Source organism: Pollachius pollachius (assembly GCF_949987615.1).
Source record: "Pollachius pollachius genome assembly, chromosome: 3".
Lineage (NCBI taxonomy): Eukaryota > Metazoa > Chordata > Actinopteri > Gadiformes > Gadidae > Pollachius > Pollachius pollachius.
The window spans coordinates 27,150,120-27,169,665 of NC_136936.1; the positions used below are offsets into that span (position 1 = coordinate 27,150,120).

Below are 19,546 nucleotides of genomic sequence, written 5' to 3' on the forward strand. Positions count from 1 at the left end.
CTGGACCAGACCAGACCAGACCACCTCCCAGTCCTGGTCCTGGAACAGACCACCTCCCAGTCCTGGTCCTGGAACGGACCACCTCCCAGTCCTGGTCCTGGAACAGACCACCTCCCAACCCTGGACCAGACCACCAACCAACCCTGGTCTTGGACCAGACCAGACCTTTTCCCAGCCCTGGTGCTGGACCAGACCAGAACATCTACCAGCCCTGGCCCTGGACCAGACAAGAACACCTCCGAGCCCTGGTCCTGGACCAGACCAGACCACCTACCAGCCCTGGTCCTGGAACAGACCAGACCACCTCCTGGCTCCGGTCCTGGAACAGACCAGACCACCTACTGGCCCTGGTCCTGGACCAGGTAGGTCTGAGGTTTCTCCTCAGTTTCAGTCCCTCTGCTGTATGTATTATCGATGTATTATCCAGACCTTTTAGGATGGCTGCAGTGGTATTTGGGGACTTAAAACATAATCAGAGTAATAAGTTATAGAATTAAAGTGTAATAGTAAAGTGAATTCAACACATTAGCTAAATATTAAGTGTGAAAAAAATTCACAAATTAGATCATAAAGAAGAAGATGTTTTCTGCAGGAGAATAATCTGTCTGCCTGTCTTGCAGTCTGCCTGTCTCTGTCAACTGTCTGTTTGCCTGCCTATATGTTTTTCTGTTTGTAAAGTGATTGACAGGTGTGAGCTTGCATAAAATGGCTACTGACCTCCCATGGTGCCTTGCACAAGCAGGTTGACCAATAAGGGTTTGAGGGTGATGATGCAGGGCCACCCAGGGGTATAAAAAGTAACACAACCATATCGACACTTCTGAGCAGTTGGAGCATTCCCAGCCTTGCCTCGGGTGTAGGGATTGCGTAGGAAAAAACAAAACTACACGGCTTTGTCTCGGTGTAGTTTTGTTTTTTGGGTTCTTTCGAGGCTCAACTGTTTTCCTTCAGATTTTTTTAACAGTATCATTGGATAAGGAGATTGTTTTACCACAGCTGGGCCTAGTCCCATCCCAACAGGCATCCTTGTGGACACAAGTAAGTGGCTTATTCAATTCTCAACTTCCTTATGCTGCTCCTCACTATTCTATATCATCTGTGAAGGGTCCAGCCACTGTTCATTGTAACACTGTCAAAGTTTACCTCTTACCTGACCTTAAACAGTTGGAACCAAGAGTTCATCTCATGAAACATTTGTTTGTGAAATAATCAATCTAGTGGAAGAATGCAATGGTTGCTGTTTCTTTTTAATTTCCAAGGTTATAAAGTGGTGAGGCGATTTAGGAGCTTCCCAGAATAGCCCCTGATTGCATTAGAGTGGCGTCTCGGCTGGGTGGCCATGTCTTTTTAAGGGAATCAGCAGCAGGGCTATCAGTTCCACCTCCAGCTATGTGCCACATGGTGGCTGTCAATCAAGAAGGGGAGGGTATTTTTAGACCCAGTGAGTCGTGGTATTGAGGCCTCCATCAGAAGTCCTCCCTTTGTCTGAACCTGTTCTCAGCCACATGTCCATTGGGGTCTGGACGCTGAAAGAAAAACCCTGAGACAGTTTGATGTTAATGTTGAAGTCTTCATGTCATCCTCATTTCCATGGTTAGGAATCGCTGCTCTCTCCCCCAGGTCATGGTTCTCCTCAAGGAACCACATAATTCTTCTGAGTTTAGAATATCAGTGTACATTTACATCCATCATTATTGTTTCTGATCATTGATTGTGTTTTAGTCTTTACATTGCGACCATAAGTTTGCCTATGGATTTACAATTTGAAATCCAGGTATAAGTTCAATGTTTAATATCCCGTCATTGAAAAGCTTGGATGGTTTACCACAGCTGGTGGTGTTGAGAATTCTCTCAGGGTGTTTGGTTTAAGGGCTTGCCATGCTGGTGGCTTTGTAGATGTTTTTGTGATGTTCCACAACCTCCAGGAATAGACTATGGAGACAGAGATGTCTTCCCCGAGCAGATGCTTTCTGAAGCTCCGCCCCCCCCCCCCCCTCTATTTATATTTGACCCTTTCATACTTATTTCTAACATTTATTTTCTGCATTTTGGACCAGTGTTAGATCAGAGTTGCCTCTCGTAACTAATGAAATGAGTGTTGGTTAATTTCCAGACTGTTGTAGCGCAGAGAGAGAGAGAGGAGGTTATTCAACTGTTGACAGAGAGCCAGCACAACAGCTGCTCAGTAATTAAGGCCTGGGGAACGCAGAGAGAGCGAGACTGCCCCTCCAGTTGGTCCGCTGCTGACTGGGGCAGACAGGACAGCCCCCCATGTCTGTTAGACTCTATCCTAGCCTGGCTTGGTCTATCCTAGCCTGGGTTAGACTCTATCCAAGCCTGGGTTAGACTCAATCCTAGCCTGGGTTAGACTATCCTAGCCTGGGTTAGACTCTATCCTAGCCTGGGTTAGACTAGCCCATGTAAACCGGTCTGCTGGTCTGGGTACCGGTTTAACACCCTAGTGGAGAGGCTCAAGTGGCAGGTGGGAGGGTTCTGCTCTGATTAGAAACCTCTTAACATCTATAAATAAATGTGTCGTTATTAAGCAGCTATGCCTCAAGCAGCTGAGGTGTGGTTCTCTCTATGGGAGGTCCTTGGATTCACAACAGTTTATAGATATCTAATGTTTTCTATGTGTTTCTAGTGCGTTTGCTTGGGGGGTTGAAATGCCATAATGTTTAATACAAGGAAGAAATTGTCTGGGAAATGGAGTGTGTGATTATGTCTACAATGGTTTTGATTAATGCCATTATTTGAGTAATACAAATTGGTAACTCGGTCAATAGTCAAAAATGTTAATGTTTTCATTCACGTTGGATAAACAAATCTACCACGCTATCTAAATGAGCCATGATGGCATCCTCTGTTACAAAATAGGTTACAGATTTCAGTTTGTGTTACAAAAACAACATAACACAACACATTAATTACACAACATATTGCTACACAACACAATGCAACACAACTCAACACAATACTGCAAACACATCGCTTTTCTTCACAACAACACGCAACCCATTTCTACAGAACATAACACATTGAAACACAACCCATGCAGACTTGGTGAATTTGACACATGCATAATATTTGTCAATAGATGAAAGTAGTCTCAATACTGTTTTGTTTATTTTCTCTGCAGGGTGCCAAGCAACATGTCGACAAAGGCGCCAACATTCACACAGCCGCTGCAAAGCGTTGTGGCACTAGAGGGTAGTGCTGCAACGTTTCAGGCTCAAGTTAGTGGTAAGAACAATCACTTCTCGTCCAATATATTTCTCTAATTGATCTTTAATCATATTAAAATAAATTGAACCAAAATGGAGGATAACATCTGAACGCATACACCTCTTTTTTTACAAAGTTTAAGCATGGTATAATTTAAATGATATTTCCCTCTCTCCATAATACTGATGATCTAGATATGTTTATCAGGTAGAGCTCAAATTTGATGGTAACACTTTACAATAACGGAACATTAATTAACTATTAATTAACATTAATTAGTATAAGTTAATGCAGTAAGAAGCATTCTATAGCATTGGAATAGTGGTTAGGATTTGCATTGTAGTTCAGTTCTTGTTAGTTAGCGTACATTTTGGTTGCATAGGCATGCATCTCCAATCCTTAGTTGTGGTTATTAAACTATTGTTAGCTAGTAAGTAATGTATAAATTAATACATTATTTAATATGACCACTATCAGTTAACATGAACACCATAATTAAATGATTACTAGACCATTAGTTAACTGTAAGGTAACGTTAGTTAATGCTTAAAGGCATCACCTAATGTAAATTCATTAATGTACCCTTTTTGTAAGGTGTTGGATGGATTACCGCATTTTCCGCACTATAAGGCGCACTTAAAAGCCGGTAATTTTCTCAAAAAACGACAGTGCGCCTTATAATCCGGAGCGCCTTATATATGGATCAATTGGTTAATTGGTTGATCCATACTGGTTGTAAACGGCGCTCTGTCAAAATGTTTCAGTATGAAAAACCAATAAAAACAATTTAATAATAATAATAAAATGTTTCACTACGACTACGATAAAGCCACACCGCTTGCAGCATTACGGCTATCGTAGTCAGTGCACACAGCATTCTACTGCGCTTACTCACGGAAGGTCACACTATACGATCACAGAGCCAGGAAATCGGGCGGAAGACTGGCCACACTACAAGATTCGAGGGTGCGATGCTCTACTTTGTATCATTCACGTTTGCAAGATATTTAAAAAATCTAAGGTTTGGAACTGCGTAATTGTGTTTTACTTTTTTGTCATAAAGGTTCCAGTTTTATATCTGCTAAAGACAGCAACTCGTCCTCACAGTTGCGTTGCGCGTGACGAGCTATACAATTAGCACAGCTCCATCTAGTGGATGCATAACGCATCCCCAGTCAAACGTTTGACTGCAGTATCTTCTATGCTATGCGCCTTATAATCCGGTGCGCCCTATTTATGAAAAAAGTCATTCATTGAAGGTGCGCCTTATAATCCGGTGCGCGTTATAGTGCGGGAAATACGGTATTTGAATCCTATATATATATGAGTTCTCGAGTTCCTAGCTCTGCCAGACCCATATGTATGTGTCTAAGTTATTTTGATAGTGTTAAATGCTAAGTGGTGGATCGTGCTAACTGGAGGATTGTGCTAATGGTGTCTGCTAACTGGTAGATTGTGATAATTGCTCATGCTAACTGATGCCTAATGTCCACCAGGTTCCCCTGTTCCTGAGGTCAGCTGGTTTTGTGATGGCCAGGTCCTTTCTGCTGCCTCTCTTCCCGGCATTCAGATCTCGTTCAGCGATGGCCGCGCTGTTCTGAGGATCCCTGCAGTGACCGCCACACACAGTGGAAGATTTTCTGTGAGAGCCACCAATGGTGCTGGACAAGCCACTAGCACTGCTGAGCTCCTAGTTACAGGTGAGATATGACAAATGTACCACTTCTGAGCTCATAGTTACAGGTGAGACATGACCAACTAGCACTGATGAGCTAGTAGTCACAGGTGAGACAGGAGCAGGTAGTACAGCCGAGCTCCTAGTTACAGGTGAGCCATGAGCAGGTAGCACTGCTGAGCTACTAGTTACAGGTGAGACATGACCAAGTAGCACTTCTGAGCTACTAGTTACAAGTGAGACATGACCAAGTAGCACTGCTGAGCTACTAGTTACAGGTGAGACATGAGCAGGTAGTACTGCCAAGCTACTGGTTACAGGTGAGCCATGAGCAGGTATTACTGCTGAGCTACTAGTTATAGGTGTGACATGAGCAGGCATTACTGCTTAGCTACTAGTTACAGGTGAGACTTGGTAGAATAGAACAGTTTCAACAGGAATTGACTTACTAGAACCAAACATAACCAAATATTGACTTATTAAAATCTCTTCCTTTTGTCAACAGCTGAGGCTGCGCCACCCAACTTTATTCAGAGACTTCAGAGTTTGACAGTAAGACAAGGAAGCCAAGTGAGACTGGATGTTCGTGTGACAGGAATCCCTACACCTGTGGTGAAGTTCTACAGGGAGGGAGCTGAGATACAGAGCTCCCCCGATTTTAAGATTGTTCAGGAAGCAGACTTTTACAGTTTACTTATTGCTGAAGCCTTCCCAGAGGACTCTGGGATGTACTCTGTAAACGCCGCAAACAGCAGCGGAAGAGCTACCTCTACTGCTGAACTCCTGGTTCAAGGTAAGATCATTTGGATGTACTTTTTGTCTTGCTAGTGTACTGTCTAACCCCTACCTGCTTCTTAAGGACCTGTCTCTGTACTGTCTAACCCCTACCTGCTCCTTAATGACCTGTCTCTGTACTGTCTAACCCTTTCTTGCTCCTTAATGACCTGTCTCTGTACTATCCAACCCATATATGCTCTTTAATGACATGTCTCTGTATTCACCATCTCTGTATGACAGTCTAGAATGAGATTCAAGATTCAAGATGGTTTATTTTCATATGCACAACAATAACAGCAGCAGGCGCTGGCAAATACATTCTTGAGTCTCAGGCTCCTTCAACAATGCAAAAAAACAAAAAAGTATAAGAGAAACAAAAACTGGAAATGAAATAATTAGAATAAAAATATAATAATAAAAGCTGTAAACAAAATAGAATAATAGAAAAATAGAATTTACATGGAATATAAAAATGTGAAATTAGAATATTTATGCGTTATATGTACCGATGTAAAAGAGTTGAGTGGTTATGTAAAATCGATACATAAATTATAATAGTAATAATAAATATAACCACAAGCGGTGATTAACAAGGTCCGAGCAAAATTAAATGTCAAGAACAAACTAATGGAAGATATATAAATATAACATATAATTATCATTTTTAAGGAAAGATGTTCCACTCATAAACCTGAACTGCAGCCTCATTCACATGGTCAAAATGTCTATTGATAAGCACACAACAACCAGAAAACTCAAAGCACACATTTCTCAAGTGAATTAAGGGCTTTCTTCAAAGCATATACCTGAAAAATCTTAGAAATTCTGGGGAAATTAAACATTTGTAGTCAAGAACACTAAAGGAAGAAATATAAATATGACAGAGTTAATTATGAAGGAAAAATGGTTAATGAAAAAGTTCCCCTTAATGCCGTACTGTGTCTTGGCAGTCCGATTCATGGAAACTAATGAGCTGCAATGTTGATTGCCTGATGAATTTCAGGTGCTGTTCAATGTTGTGTTTCTTAAATGAGTGGCAATGACAGAATGTCATGTTAAGCTTGTTCATAATGCTCTAATCAGGATTCAAACTCTCAACCTAAGAATCACCAGTACACGGCATTATCCCGTTGAGCCACTGACATTCCTGAACTGCATGAAGCCTCATTCACATAGTGAAAATGTAGATTGATAAGCACACAACATCAAGAAAACTCCAAGCACACATTTAACAATAGAATTAAGGGCTTTCTTAAAAGAGTACAGATCTGAAAATGTGCACTGTTAATGGTATCCACCTATTGGTAGTTATACAATAACAAAATGGTCATATAGGCAAAATGAGTTGAGACTGTGGATGTTTGGCTTTTCTATGAAATTGTGGAAAAAGTAAACATTTTTAGAGCAGACCAGGGTGAAAAAGATGCATCTGATTTTAGAGATTAATATGATGAAAGAACTTTGAGTCCAGGTCAATCTAGTAAGGAGAAATAAGTCTAGTTCATGATTTTTTTAAATAGCACAACCTTTGGGTGCAGTACCACAATTTGGGTTTATGGGTAGTGGGGGGTATTGGTATCCACCTAATAATAGTCGTATGTTGTTTTATACAATAACAAAATTGTCATATAAGAAAGATGGGCTACCTGCTCCAACTTTATTGGCCAATATTTCTCAAATGGAACTAAATAAAAAAAATTATTTTCGATGAGGCTTGGTCTAAAAATGTTATGTGGCGATTTTGGTGAATTTTTAAATTATTTTTGTAGCCTGTGAATCTTTTTATCATGTTTAGCTTTAATATGAAATTGTGGGGGTTTATTAATGCATATGATTCTAGAGATTAATATTCTCAAATAATTTTGAATCCAGGTCAATCTGGTGAGGAGAAATAAGCCTAATTCATGATTTTTTAGAATAGCGCCACCTTTGGGTGCAAATTTTGCAACAAATTTTGGTTTATGGGTAGTGGGGGTTATTGGTAACCACACCTGAAAATTTCAAGAGTTTAGCCTGGTTAACCTTGACCTATGCTTCTTTGAGCACACCAAGTTTGGTGATGATTGACTCAAGTTAACCCCGCCTTTAGTCACCTAATATTGATTGGTCTAATTTGGACGTCCAGCCGCCATTATGTTACAGGTTCTGGGTTTCCTAGGAACATTTGCTCAACATGAGGAGAGACAAATGTCTACAGGATTTAATGACTGTAGGTGAAAGGCGTCAGAAAATATGTCCGTCCAAAGTCTGCATTTTCAGTTAATTTACCTGTCGCTAAGCTCCGCCCTTAGAACGTAGATGAGCCAATGACATTCCAGCCTCAACTATACTCGGACATCAGCTCGGACAACTCCGTTGAAAACAACAGGGAGGAGGCATATTATAACAATTTAATGGTGGATTTATGTTGTTTGTGTAAAAAAAAAGAAACGTGGTCAAACGATGTGCTTCGGTATGCCGGGAGGCTGCAGCATGAGGTATATTTAATCCCTTTTCCCAAGCCACAACGGGACAAGAAAAAGGGTGTAATGTGGATCAGACTGTGTGGCAGGCCAGAATACCAACTGAAGTAAGCTTTTCACCTTCTGTATGTATTTTAAAGTTTTGAATATACCCCTCCATAGTGTAATGTAGTCCCTTTTGATTGCTCCTGGGAGAAATTAAATAATTTATCACCCAAAACGTATCCAAAACCTGCTTTGATATACTGTCAGCTGACATTTTTCCATATGTTTTTGTTATCTAGTCTGGTTTGTTTGTTCGAGTTCGTCATGGTTATGACGGGGGTGTGACTTAGCGACAGGTCAATTGTTATAGCTCCCCCTATCGCCCAATCTGGGTAGAATTTGGAGAGGTTGCATTTTCAGTTAATTGTTATAACGCTCCCTATTGCCCGATATGGATACATTTTCGCCATGTTGTTATAAATTGACTTCATCTTACTTGAGCAATTGGAAATTTGGTCCCCAACAGCCACTAAGTTGGTCCCGCTCAAATCAAACATTCTTTCTATGAACTGTGGTGATTTTAGTCAGAGGCCACGCCCATTTCGATGCCACGCCCTTATTGAAAATATGTGGACTTTATCTTGTTCAGAATTTGATTTTTGAACAACTTTTGTATTGGACTCAAGATCATAGGAGTCCTTTTTGATGTTGATATAAGCATTAAGTCTTTACACGTTTTAAAGCACTCCCTTTTTAGAAGTCAATGCAGTCCTGGGTGCTTTTTCTTTATCTTTATTGTACAGACTTCCCTTTATGTCAGATTGAAGACATTGGTCCATAGATGTTATGTGATAAAGGATTTTTGTCTAAGTCAAAAAACCTAGGATCCTTAGGGAATTTAATGTTTTTAACAAAGTTCAAAATGGTCGTAAATCTATCAAACGAAAGTCATAGGTTATTAAGCAGATATGTCCATCATGAGGATATGCATGTGTGGGCAAACTTTCATGACTGTAAGTCAAAGGGATCACACGATATGCTTGTTCAAAGTTTGGATTTTTGGACTATTGCTTTATCGCCACCTTTGGGCCAGTCAGTGTAATATTTGTTCTCTGTTAACCTTGAGTCAACCTCTACAGCCGTAGAATGTTTTGCGAGTGGCTGTGTAAGTCAAACGTGGCGGAATAATAATAACACTAACAATAACAATAGGTTTATAATAATAATAATAATAATAATAATAATAATAATATATAAAATGCAGCATAAACTGGTGTGAAAATGGTGAGCTAAGTAGCTCAGGAGTCTTATGGGGGATGAACTGTCCCTGAGTCTGGTGGTGTGAGACCGGATGCTGCTGTTGCGTCTACCAGACAGCAGCAGCTGGAATATTTGTTTAGCATGAGGCTTACCTTGTAGATGTACTGTTAGTTATCATGAGGCTAACCTTGTAGATGTACGGTTAGTTAGCCTGAGGCTTACCTTGTAGACATACCGTTAGTTAGCATGAGGCTATCCTTGTAGACATACTGTTGGTTAGCATGTGGCTACCCTTGTAGAAATACTGTTGGTTAGCATGAGGCTAACCTCGTATACATACTGTTGGTTAGCATGAGGCTAACTGATTAGAGATGTGTATGTGCTACAGGGGAGGATGCTGTGCCCATTAAGAAAACCAAGATGGTGGTGTCCTCTTCTCAAATGGCCTCCTCCCAGACCAGAGTGGAAAGGGTAAGACTTTCTCTGCTCCTTCCCAGTTGCCGGAAGCAACTTCTGGTCCAATAACTTCACTAGCTACTGTCACACTTTGCTCCCCTGTTCACTGTTTTGGTTTTTTCGTCCTCAGAGAGTTGAGGCTGGTTTCCTGGCCGCCACCATGATGGAGAAGCATGTAGAAGGAGGTGGCATGACTCAACGGTTAGCACACAAGACCCCCCCAAGGGTTCCTCCCAAACCCACCTCCAAGTCCCCACCTTCGATGGTCTCCAGGGTAACCGGAGGCCGCCACCAGTCACCTTCACCTGTCCGACACGTGAAGGCCCCTACACCTGCACCTGTCAGGTAACGCATGCTAATCAAACAAGCCACGCCTACCGTTGATATCTGCAGCTACAGCTGAGTATGAGTCATGCGTTGAAAAGTACACCAACTCTTCTTCCATAACCCACCAGCTGTGCTCCTTGCTGCCACGTCAATATGACAAAGGCAGCCTGATGCTGAGGGCGGGGCCACTGGTGATCTGAGCTGTGGATGGTCCTAGTATGAGTACAATGTGTGAGTGAACTTAACATTGTTGTTTCTCTGCAGATCTGTGTCTCCATCCGGCAGGCCCTCAGTATCTCCCATCAGACCAGTCAGATCTCCTCTCATGACCAGGAAACGGGTGAGAACTGCTTCTTGGAACTTCCAAACTCATCTTTAACTCACATCAATCATAACAACATTACTATCTAACTGGGATGTGATTGGTCCTCTTCTCCATCCAGGTGTCCTCTTCACCGGAGGTCTTGCCCCCGTGGAAACAGGGAGGCTGGGCAACGGGGGTTGCCAGCTACACCAGTATGACGAGCACCTCCACCCACATGCAGGCAGGCTCTGCCAAGATGCAGGCCGGCTCTACCCAGATGCAAGCAGGCTCTGCCCATATACAAGCAGGCTCTGCCCATATGCAGACCGGCTCCTCCCAGATGCAGACCAGCTCCTCCCATATGGAGACCAGCTCCTCCCAGATGCAGACCGGCTTATCCCAGATGCAGACCAGCTCCTCCCAGATGCAGACCAGCTCCTCCCAGATGCAAACCGAGCAGCAGTGGCAGGGCTTGTATGACGTCCAGCAGGTTCAGCAGGTTGCTTCACTACAAGAGGTGAGCGAGCATGGAGAAGCGACCAGTGAATGAGTTCATGTGAGCGATAAACATATCGATATACAGCTACAGGTATAAAAGGAGAGTTGACCCAGATGTATGCAGGATAAACCTACTAGTTGGTCCAGTCCACTGCTTAGGCTGGTAGACCTATCTAGCCTTCATACATCTTGGTCAACAGTCCGACTTGTGATGTCTCTAGAGCAGGGATGGGCAACTTTCACGATAAAAAGGGTCACCATTTTTTATCATCTCCATCAGAGGGCCACATGACCGCGCTCTTCAACTAATCGGATATGAGAGAAGCTACAAAATAATTATTATATTTGTTTATATATGTCTGTATGTTACCAACATACATTCATTTCATATTTTCCATGCTCAAATGCATTTTTAACATGTTTATACTCGACAAATACAACAAGTTTGTTTTAAAAACAACAACCACATGAGTGATTAGTATTATTTTCAGTGCAAATCGCTCACATACGTCATCATTCAATGACGGCACAAAATTGAAAACAGTGGCCCAAGATTAAGTGCTACATCTGGCATCATATTCAGTGCATTTTTGCTCCAATTTCCCTTTTAGAATCTCCTTTTTAATGAGATACTTGTGGTTTCGTCTGCTGGTGCACAATAGACTGAATATCAATGTCATTCTTTGTGCATCCAATCTGCATCATATGAAAAAGTTGACAGTCATCAGCACAGTCATCCGTGAGCCTGTTCATCTCTTTTGACTTAATGTGCTTCATTTTTGAAAAACAGCTCTTACAAATGTAAGTGCTCCCAAACATGCTGGCCTTTGAGAGAACAAAATCCCTGAGGAGTGGAAAACATGCCTCTGGTAACAGTCTCCCAAATGAAATTCCCATCTCATGTGCTTTGCTTGAAAAAACGGATCTGACTGTAGCTCGGAGTTCGAGCTGCAGAGTTCGAGATGCGTTTCTGATGGTTGCTCTACAACAGCAGCAGAGAGGGGGTCGGCGAATATCACGGAAACGCCCTCTATCGGTGCACATTATAATTACTATGGCTGACTTATTCAGTTGCAGTTAAAAAAAGAAAGTCCGCATTTTTCAAGAAATTATCTACAGGCCGCTCTGAGTGAGGATGCAGGCCGCCAGTTTCCCATCCCTGCTCTAGATGGTGATAAGAAGGCCATTTTTATGTGGCGTGTAAAGGCTCATAAAAGTGGTAATAAAATAAGGTCCCTTTAATGTCTCCAAAAAATCAGACAATCCATGGATGTATAAGATTGACAATAAATAATATCGATATCAAATGAAAGGAAGCTTACCTAGATTCTGAAAGTAAAATAATCTGCCACTAACCCTTTTCTGGTCGTACATAGTCTTCCCTGACCTCAGTTCATGAGATGTGGCTCTTAGGTTTTATTCTTCTCAGAAGTTAAGTAACCACAACTGAAACTGCTGAAAGATCACACGATAGACTGCCAGCCTTATGTGATGAGTATGTTGCATGTATGTAGGCATATAAAGGTACACAATGCTATTGCTTTGTATTGAATTCAAAACTATATTTTGCAAATGTACTTAGTTGAAGCTTTCTCTTATTTAGGGTTGGATCCATGTCGCATAGGGGAACAATCTGATATCTCTTGAGTAATATTTATGGATAAATGGAAGTATATTTCAATAGTAATTATTTTTTATAATACACTACCATTACCCAGCTCAAAATAAAACTTCAAGCACATTTTCCCTGTGAGCGTGGCACATGAACGTGGAGACAGCACCCCCTAGGCAGACCAAATCAGCTGATGTATTTCACTCTGCTGCAAAGTGGTCTGAGTGCTATCATGCTCTCGAACACTTTTTGGACTGCGTTAAAGTCGGTTGGTAATAAGCAGTAGGGTCAGTGGTATGTTTGGGTGTTGGTGAGGGTTACTTTGCTGTGGAGGTCAGTGGTATGCTTGGGTGGTGGTGAGGGTTAACATTCTGTGGAGGTCGGTGGTATGGTTGTTTGGTGGTGAGTGTTACATGCTGTGTGTGGAGGTCAGTGGTATGGTTGGGTGGTGGTGAGGGTTACCATGCTGTGGAGGTCAGTGGTATGGTTGGGTGGTGGTGAGGGTTACATGCTGTGTGTGGAGGTCAGCGGTATGGTTGGGTGGTGGTGAGGGTTAACATGTGGTGGAGGTCAGTGGTATGGTTGGGTGGTGGTGAGGGTTAACATGCGGTGGAGGTCAGTGGTATGGTTGGGTGGTGGTGAGGGTTAACATGCGGTGGAGGTCAGTGGTATGGTTGGGTGGTGGTGAGGGTTAAGATGCTGTGTGTGGATGTCAGTGGTATGGTTAAGTGGTGGTGAGGGTTAACATACGGTGGAGTTCAGTGGTATGGTTGGGTGGTGAGTTTGGCTCCCAGGACGGTGGGAGAGTGACGTGACCATGGTGGATCATGTTGTTAGCCAGTGTTGTGCAAGTTCACTCTTCACAAGAACTAGCACAAAGTTCAGTTCACATAGTTTAAAATTAACTAGCTCATGTTCAAAGTTCACAATTTTGAATTTTGAACTAAGTTCCCTCAGACAACGGTGGGTACAATTTGCATAAAAACAAGTGTTTTTTACTGTTCAAATCTGTAGTCGTTTGTTCATTAAACTCTTTCCAATATTCATATGCACTTTTGGCTTCAGCGGTACATGCCACAATGGTGTTATTGTTTTTAGAAGCCATGATGGCGGCTGGTTACAGTTAATCCTCGGCTGCCGGTGAACAGTGCGTGAGCGTCGTTCACTATGGCGAGAGTGAACGACGCTCGCGTACACGTTCAACCAGCCTCTCGCTGTGACAATGTCTCTATACAAAAGGTGCAGGGTGATGGAGATCTAGTGAAAACCACCACCACCTCCATACCCTCCCTCCCCGACATATGACTTCCTCCTCCATCCGTTTTATGATGTAGAGCAACTTTCACCAAGAAATCACAACTTGAACAGCTAAATGATCAAGTGATAGACTGCCAGCTTGGATTGCTGAATAAGTTGTTTTTTTGTAGACACATAGAAGTAAATTATACGCTATTGCATTTTATTGAATTTGAAACCTAACATCGACCTATGTATGTAAACACTAATCAACACAATGCCATAGATGCACTGCGATCTATGTGCTGTATCCATCCAGCTGATGGTGATGTTGCCATAGATACTGTGATATCTATGTGCTGTATCCAACAAGCTGCTTGTTCTGTCTCCAGGGGGAGGGAGTTGGAAGAGCGGGGGCAGTGGCCACCGTGATGGCTGCTGTTGACCTAGCTCGTGTTCGTCAGCCTTTGCATGTGGAGCAATCTGGAGCTGAAGAGGAGCATGTAGTCTTACAGCTGCAGGCTGCAACTGAAGCTGCAGAGACGCATGTTACAATGACAGCTGCCAAGTCATCTGCTGTCAGTACAACATCAGAGCAACATACATCTAACATCTCCCAGGTGGGGCAGCGTCCTTGTCAAAGCTTTCCAGATGTTTCAAATGAGGTATGATCCTTCTTGACCACTTAACCCTGAACTGTGTCGGTCACTCTAGATTCACAGAACCACAGAACCCAGCCGCCAAGGGGAAACGGCTCCAACACCGTCCCCTTTTCCAAAGTTTACCGTTTCCAAAGTTAATGTTCCTAAACATGACTCTAGCTATGAGGTAAGGCGCTATAGGCCAATGATTTCAAACTAAATCACTGTCCATCGTAAAAAATGATAGTGTGATGTGCAATTAAAATATCAAATAGGATATCACAGAAATAACACGTCATTTTGTCCTATCATTTCCTAATACCACCTTTATAATGAAAATTCCTTAATTGGTTACGAAAAGAACGAAATAGCTTTCGGTCATTTACCATGAAACAGGTTGGCAGTGCTGTCAGCTTCTGATGTTCAACCTGCTTTGAGGTGCTTTTCTCTGGTTGACATTAGTAACACTGTTCTCCCTGGGTCGGTCAGGTCTCAAGAGCAGGCTCTGCCATCTCCTCTCTGCAGAAAGACTTATCCGCCCACTCAACCACTAGAATGATCATCAAACCAGTCAAGTCACCCAGTCCTGCTCGTAGGGTTGTGGAGACACGAGTGACCCCCGAGCCCACTCCTCCACCTTTTAGAGACCCCCAATACCACTCTGAGGTTCACTTACAGGCTGGCCTGACAGGGGCCCAGGAGGAATTTGAGGACTGGGAGCCTCAGGTTGGTACTATGCTCCACCCTCCCCAGCACCCTCCTACCCTCCTCTGTGTGGCTGTATACACCTTGGTTAACGCCTCCACTAAAGCGCCAAAGCCAGAGAACCCCTCTTCCTTCACAAATCATCTGCTTCATTAAAGACCCATTTCCCATGGCAACCCTTCTCCCTTTGCAACCTGCCTCCTAAGACAACCTTTCTTCCATCTTCCCTCTCATTTTCTTCCTTTCTTCTGAACGTCTCGTCTTCTTTGTCATCGTTTCTTTGGCTTCCATTCACGCCTGTACCAACAGACCTGAAACAAGAAAGTCATTCTGAACCAGCTAAATAACCAATTAACTCATTGGTCTTGTCTGTTCTTGTCTCTCTCCAGGAGGCTGCCCTGGTCCCAACCCAGGATCCAGTCACTCCTCCTAGAGTTGTTGCTGTGAGTTTCAATACAATAAGAATAAATTCATTATGAGATCTATTACACTTTTGCTAAATAATGATCAATCAGTGCTGAAATGCTGAAACCATTCCTCTGGTCTTTAACTGTAGGTCTTAAAGAACCTGACTGTTACAGAGGGCGAGACTGTGACTCTAGAGTGCCAGATCACTGCTCATCCCAGCCCGGTCATCATGTGGTTCAGAGAGGACTACAAGATCGAGAGTTCCATTGACTTCCAGATCAGCTATGAGAATGGATTTGCCCGTCTGGTGATCCGTGAAGCCTTTGCTGAAGACAGCGGCCGCTTCACCTGCACGGCAACAAGCGAGGCTGGAACAGTCAGCACGTCCTGCTATCTGCTCGTCAAAGGTACTAGTCACAATCTACTGAAAAGTCTTCTTTCCTGTTCCCTAATGCAATAACAATTAAAGAAATGTTCAAGACGTATATAGGATTATGTTTGGCAATATTATTTTACTATAGGCAACAAGGCTACGAGGTTTGACAGATTACAGTATTGAAAGCAACCACAATCTTGTTGTCATTTCTTTCAGTGTCAGAAGATATTGAGAGCAAAGAAGAAGCTACATCCGTTGTTTCAGAAATTGGAATCACACAAGAGAAAACGTAAGTCACGGTGTATGCTTCTGGTACTCTGGTAATCTTAATCCACATTCCCAATTAAATATATTCCCTGAAGCAACTTGTTTGACCAGAAATGAGTACTATCTCTAAATGTAAAATGTCCTGGCAGTGTTGAGGTTGAGACAGACAGAACATCAGCTGCACCGTTCTTCATCAAGAAGCCCAGTGTCCAGAGGCTGGTGGAGGGAGGAAGTGTGGTGTTTGAGTGCCAGGTCGGAGGAAGCCCCAAACCACACATTATCTGGAAGAAGAGTGGCATGCCCCTCACTACCGGATACAGGTAGAGTCCCAAACACTTGACTTTTGTCCCCATCTGCCGGATTATGACTTTATGCTTAATAATCTGCCCCATATCCTGTTCAGATATAAAGTAGCCTACAAGAAGGAGACAGGAGAATGCAGATTGGAGATCTCCATGACCTTTGCTGATGATGCAGGAGATTACTCAATTTTTGCCAAGAACCAGCTTGGAGAAGCCTCAGCTTCAGCGACTCTGCTGGAGGAAGGTAGGTCATCATTCGATACCTTAAGCACAGGTTGCAGGCCCACTGGCTATCTTTTGAAGTTGATCCATGGTATCTGTAGATGTTATGTTTGAACAGCTGTCTTCTCTTGATGTCTATAGAGGAATATGATGCCTACAGGAAGCAGTATGATGTGACTTACAAATCGGAAGAGGTGCAGGAGCCCACAGTGGTCGTGAGCCAGTACGAGATGGAACAGAGGAGAATGACCACCCCTATGAGCTTTGTCACAGAAACGGTACTTCCTAATATTTCAGTTGTCTCTAATGTCTGAAAGGATCTATGCCAGAGGTCTTCAACGTTTTCCAGGCCAAGGACCCCCAAAGTGATGGAGAGATGGAGCGGGGACCCCCTACTTATATATTGTATAAAATTGTGTTTTATATTAAACTGGTCCTATAGTGCCATGTATTATGAACCTTGTTATTTTGCATCCAATACTAAGATATTCAAATAATAAACAGGTTCATATATTCATGTTTTTATTTTAAACAAGTGCAAGGTACAGTGAGTAGAGTGGCCATGCCACTGCCATTCATAAACATAACATAACATAATAAACTAATCCTGCCAAGATCAACAATCTCTGTCAATTGCATGTAATCATGCATAAAAGCTATTCAAATGGAGATTTTTAAAACATAAACGTGGAAACGAAAATTAGTGATGTTTGTCAGTGTCTTTCTTATCACTCCGCGAGTAGTCCGGTAACTTATCAACCCCAGCGTGTCCGGTTGCTAAGCGACGTCAACGTCTTTGGCAGACTATTTCTCTGCTGATCGCTTATTTTCCCTATAATGACCGGCACATTATCCCTAGCATAACAGCACTCTCTCTCTCCCAACTGTCTTCACTGCGCACTCTCATCCAAATACGTATTGTTTGCGTTGGAGGAGGGGGTAGATATAAAGACCGGACGAGAAATTGACGTCGCTGTGCTGTCCTTCTTTATTGAAGGAGCAGGCAGGGCTTTCATTAAAATCAACTACATAAAAATGTCGCAGGCAGTCCAGAGACCGTACGTACGTACGAACATATGCTTACCACTTTTGTAAATGCCATATATATAGTACATTCGAATCGCATGATAGGTATAGATCTATTCCGATTACAAATTGGATCAAAAGTGTCCATGTAAACGCGGCTAGTGTGTTGGATTCATATCAATGTGTATTAAAAGACATTTCAATTTGTGGAAAAAATTGCGGGGGGAATTTAAAAAAAAAAGTCTAATCAACCAAAACGTTCGCGACCCCCCTGCAGTACCTCCGCGGACCCCCTAGGGGTGGCGGACCCCCTGTTGAAGACCTCTGATCTATGCAATGCCAGGCTAATCCTATTTATATTTCAGGAATTCCATATATCTGCATTTGAGGAGAGGATCATCCAGGAGATTGAGCTCCGGATCATGACAATTACCTATCAACACATTGTGACAGAGGATGGAGAACTAATGGTGACCGCAGTAGAACACGAAGCCTTGCAGCCAACATTTGCCACACTAGTCAAAAACTACAGGATAATGGAGGGAATGGGAGTCACGTTCCACTGTAAAATGGATGGAATCCCACTTCCCAAGGTAAAAAACTACGAAAATGCTAATTTTGATGAAGGCTCAATAAGAATGTACCAGAATTCTTAAACCTTTTTTTCGGTCAACAGATTGCATGGTACAAGGATGGCAACCGTCTTCAACATGGCGGTCGTTGTCAGATGGAGGTCCTTCAGGATGGCAGAGCAAGCCTTCGTCTGCCTGTGGTGCTTCCAGAGGATGAGGGCGTTTACACCGCCTTGGCCAGCAACATGAAGGGTAATGCTGTCAGCTCTGGGAAGCTGTATGTGGAACCCTCTGGAGCAACAACACCTCAAAGATACACCCCCCAGCCTGTGATGCAGAGATTTAGGTATGTTGGCAGAGAAGAGATGAATTGCGGTAAAGCTTTCTTTCTTTGAATATGATGGAACTTATGAATGTCTTATATTTTCCCAGGTCTACATCCCCTCGTTCTATGAGTCGCTCCCCTGGCCGTTCTGCCAGCCGCTCTCCTGCTCGTTCTCCGGCTCGCAGGCTTGATGAGACGGACGAAGCTCAGCTGGAGAGACTCTACAAACCTGTCTTTGTTCTGAAGCCTTCCTCATGTAAATGCGCTGAGGGGCAGACTGCCAGATTTGACCTGAAGGTTGTCGGAAGGCCGATGCCTGATACATACTGGTTCCACAATGGTAATCGAAACAAACAAATTTTAACATCAATTATAATCGTTCCGGTCATGAAACCCACTTTTGAATATAAACGTATCCTCTTCTACACAGGTCATCAAGTTGTCAATGACTTCACCCACAAGATTGTTGTTAAAGAAGATGGAACACAGTCTCTGATCATTGTAACAGCCATGCCTCACGATTCTGGAGAATGGACAGTTGTTGCTCAGAATAGAGCTGGAAAGTCCTCCGTCTCCATCACTTTGAGTGTCGATGGTAAGATTTTAGGTCAATTACAGATGAAAAATATTTGGAATATATGCAAACGAGAGAGACAAAAAATATGATGCAATGAATGTCCTTAAACATCCACAGCTAAAGAAAGCCTGGCACGTCCCCAGTTCACTGAGAAGCTGAAGAACATCAGTGTGAAGCAGGGCACTCTTGTGGAGTTGGCTGTCAGGGCCATTGGAAACCCAATTCCTGATATTGTCTGGCTGAAAAACAGTGATATTATTTCCCCACACAAATACCCACATATCAAGTAAGTAAAAACATTTTACAGG

At 42.8% G+C, this 19,546-nt stretch overlaps 1 protein-coding gene across 1 annotated transcript in view; it reads left to right on the forward strand.

Annotated features, from left to right (window-relative positions):
* Positions 1–3,152: 3,152 nt before the first annotated feature.
* ttn.2 (titin, tandem duplicate 2) overlaps positions 3,153–19,546 on the forward strand; it is a gene marked incomplete at its 5' end in the record, with an annotated part of 205,553 nt that continues 189,159 nt past the window's right edge. Inside the window, 20 exons of the mRNA XM_079733755.1 lie at positions 3,153–3,243; positions 4,722–4,925; positions 5,406–5,693; positions 9,773–9,855; positions 9,971–10,185; positions 10,432–10,507; positions 10,611–10,988; positions 14,532–14,645; positions 14,948–15,184; positions 15,553–15,606; positions 15,720–15,978; positions 16,164–16,236; positions 16,364–16,534; positions 16,618–16,760; positions 16,880–17,016; positions 18,130–18,357; positions 18,441–18,682; positions 18,769–19,001; positions 19,092–19,256; positions 19,356–19,524. Coding sequence (XP_079589881.1) covers positions 3,153–3,243; positions 4,722–4,925; positions 5,406–5,693; positions 9,773–9,855; positions 9,971–10,185; positions 10,432–10,507; positions 10,611–10,988; positions 14,532–14,645; positions 14,948–15,184; positions 15,553–15,606; positions 15,720–15,978; positions 16,164–16,236; positions 16,364–16,534; positions 16,618–16,760; positions 16,880–17,016; positions 18,130–18,357; positions 18,441–18,682; positions 18,769–19,001; positions 19,092–19,256; positions 19,356–19,524 — 3,560 coding nt within the window. The remainder of the gene's footprint in view (positions 3,244–4,721; positions 4,926–5,405; positions 5,694–9,772; positions 9,856–9,970; positions 10,186–10,431; positions 10,508–10,610; positions 10,989–14,531; positions 14,646–14,947; positions 15,185–15,552; positions 15,607–15,719; positions 15,979–16,163; positions 16,237–16,363; positions 16,535–16,617; positions 16,761–16,879; positions 17,017–18,129; positions 18,358–18,440; positions 18,683–18,768; positions 19,002–19,091; positions 19,257–19,355; positions 19,525–19,546) is intronic.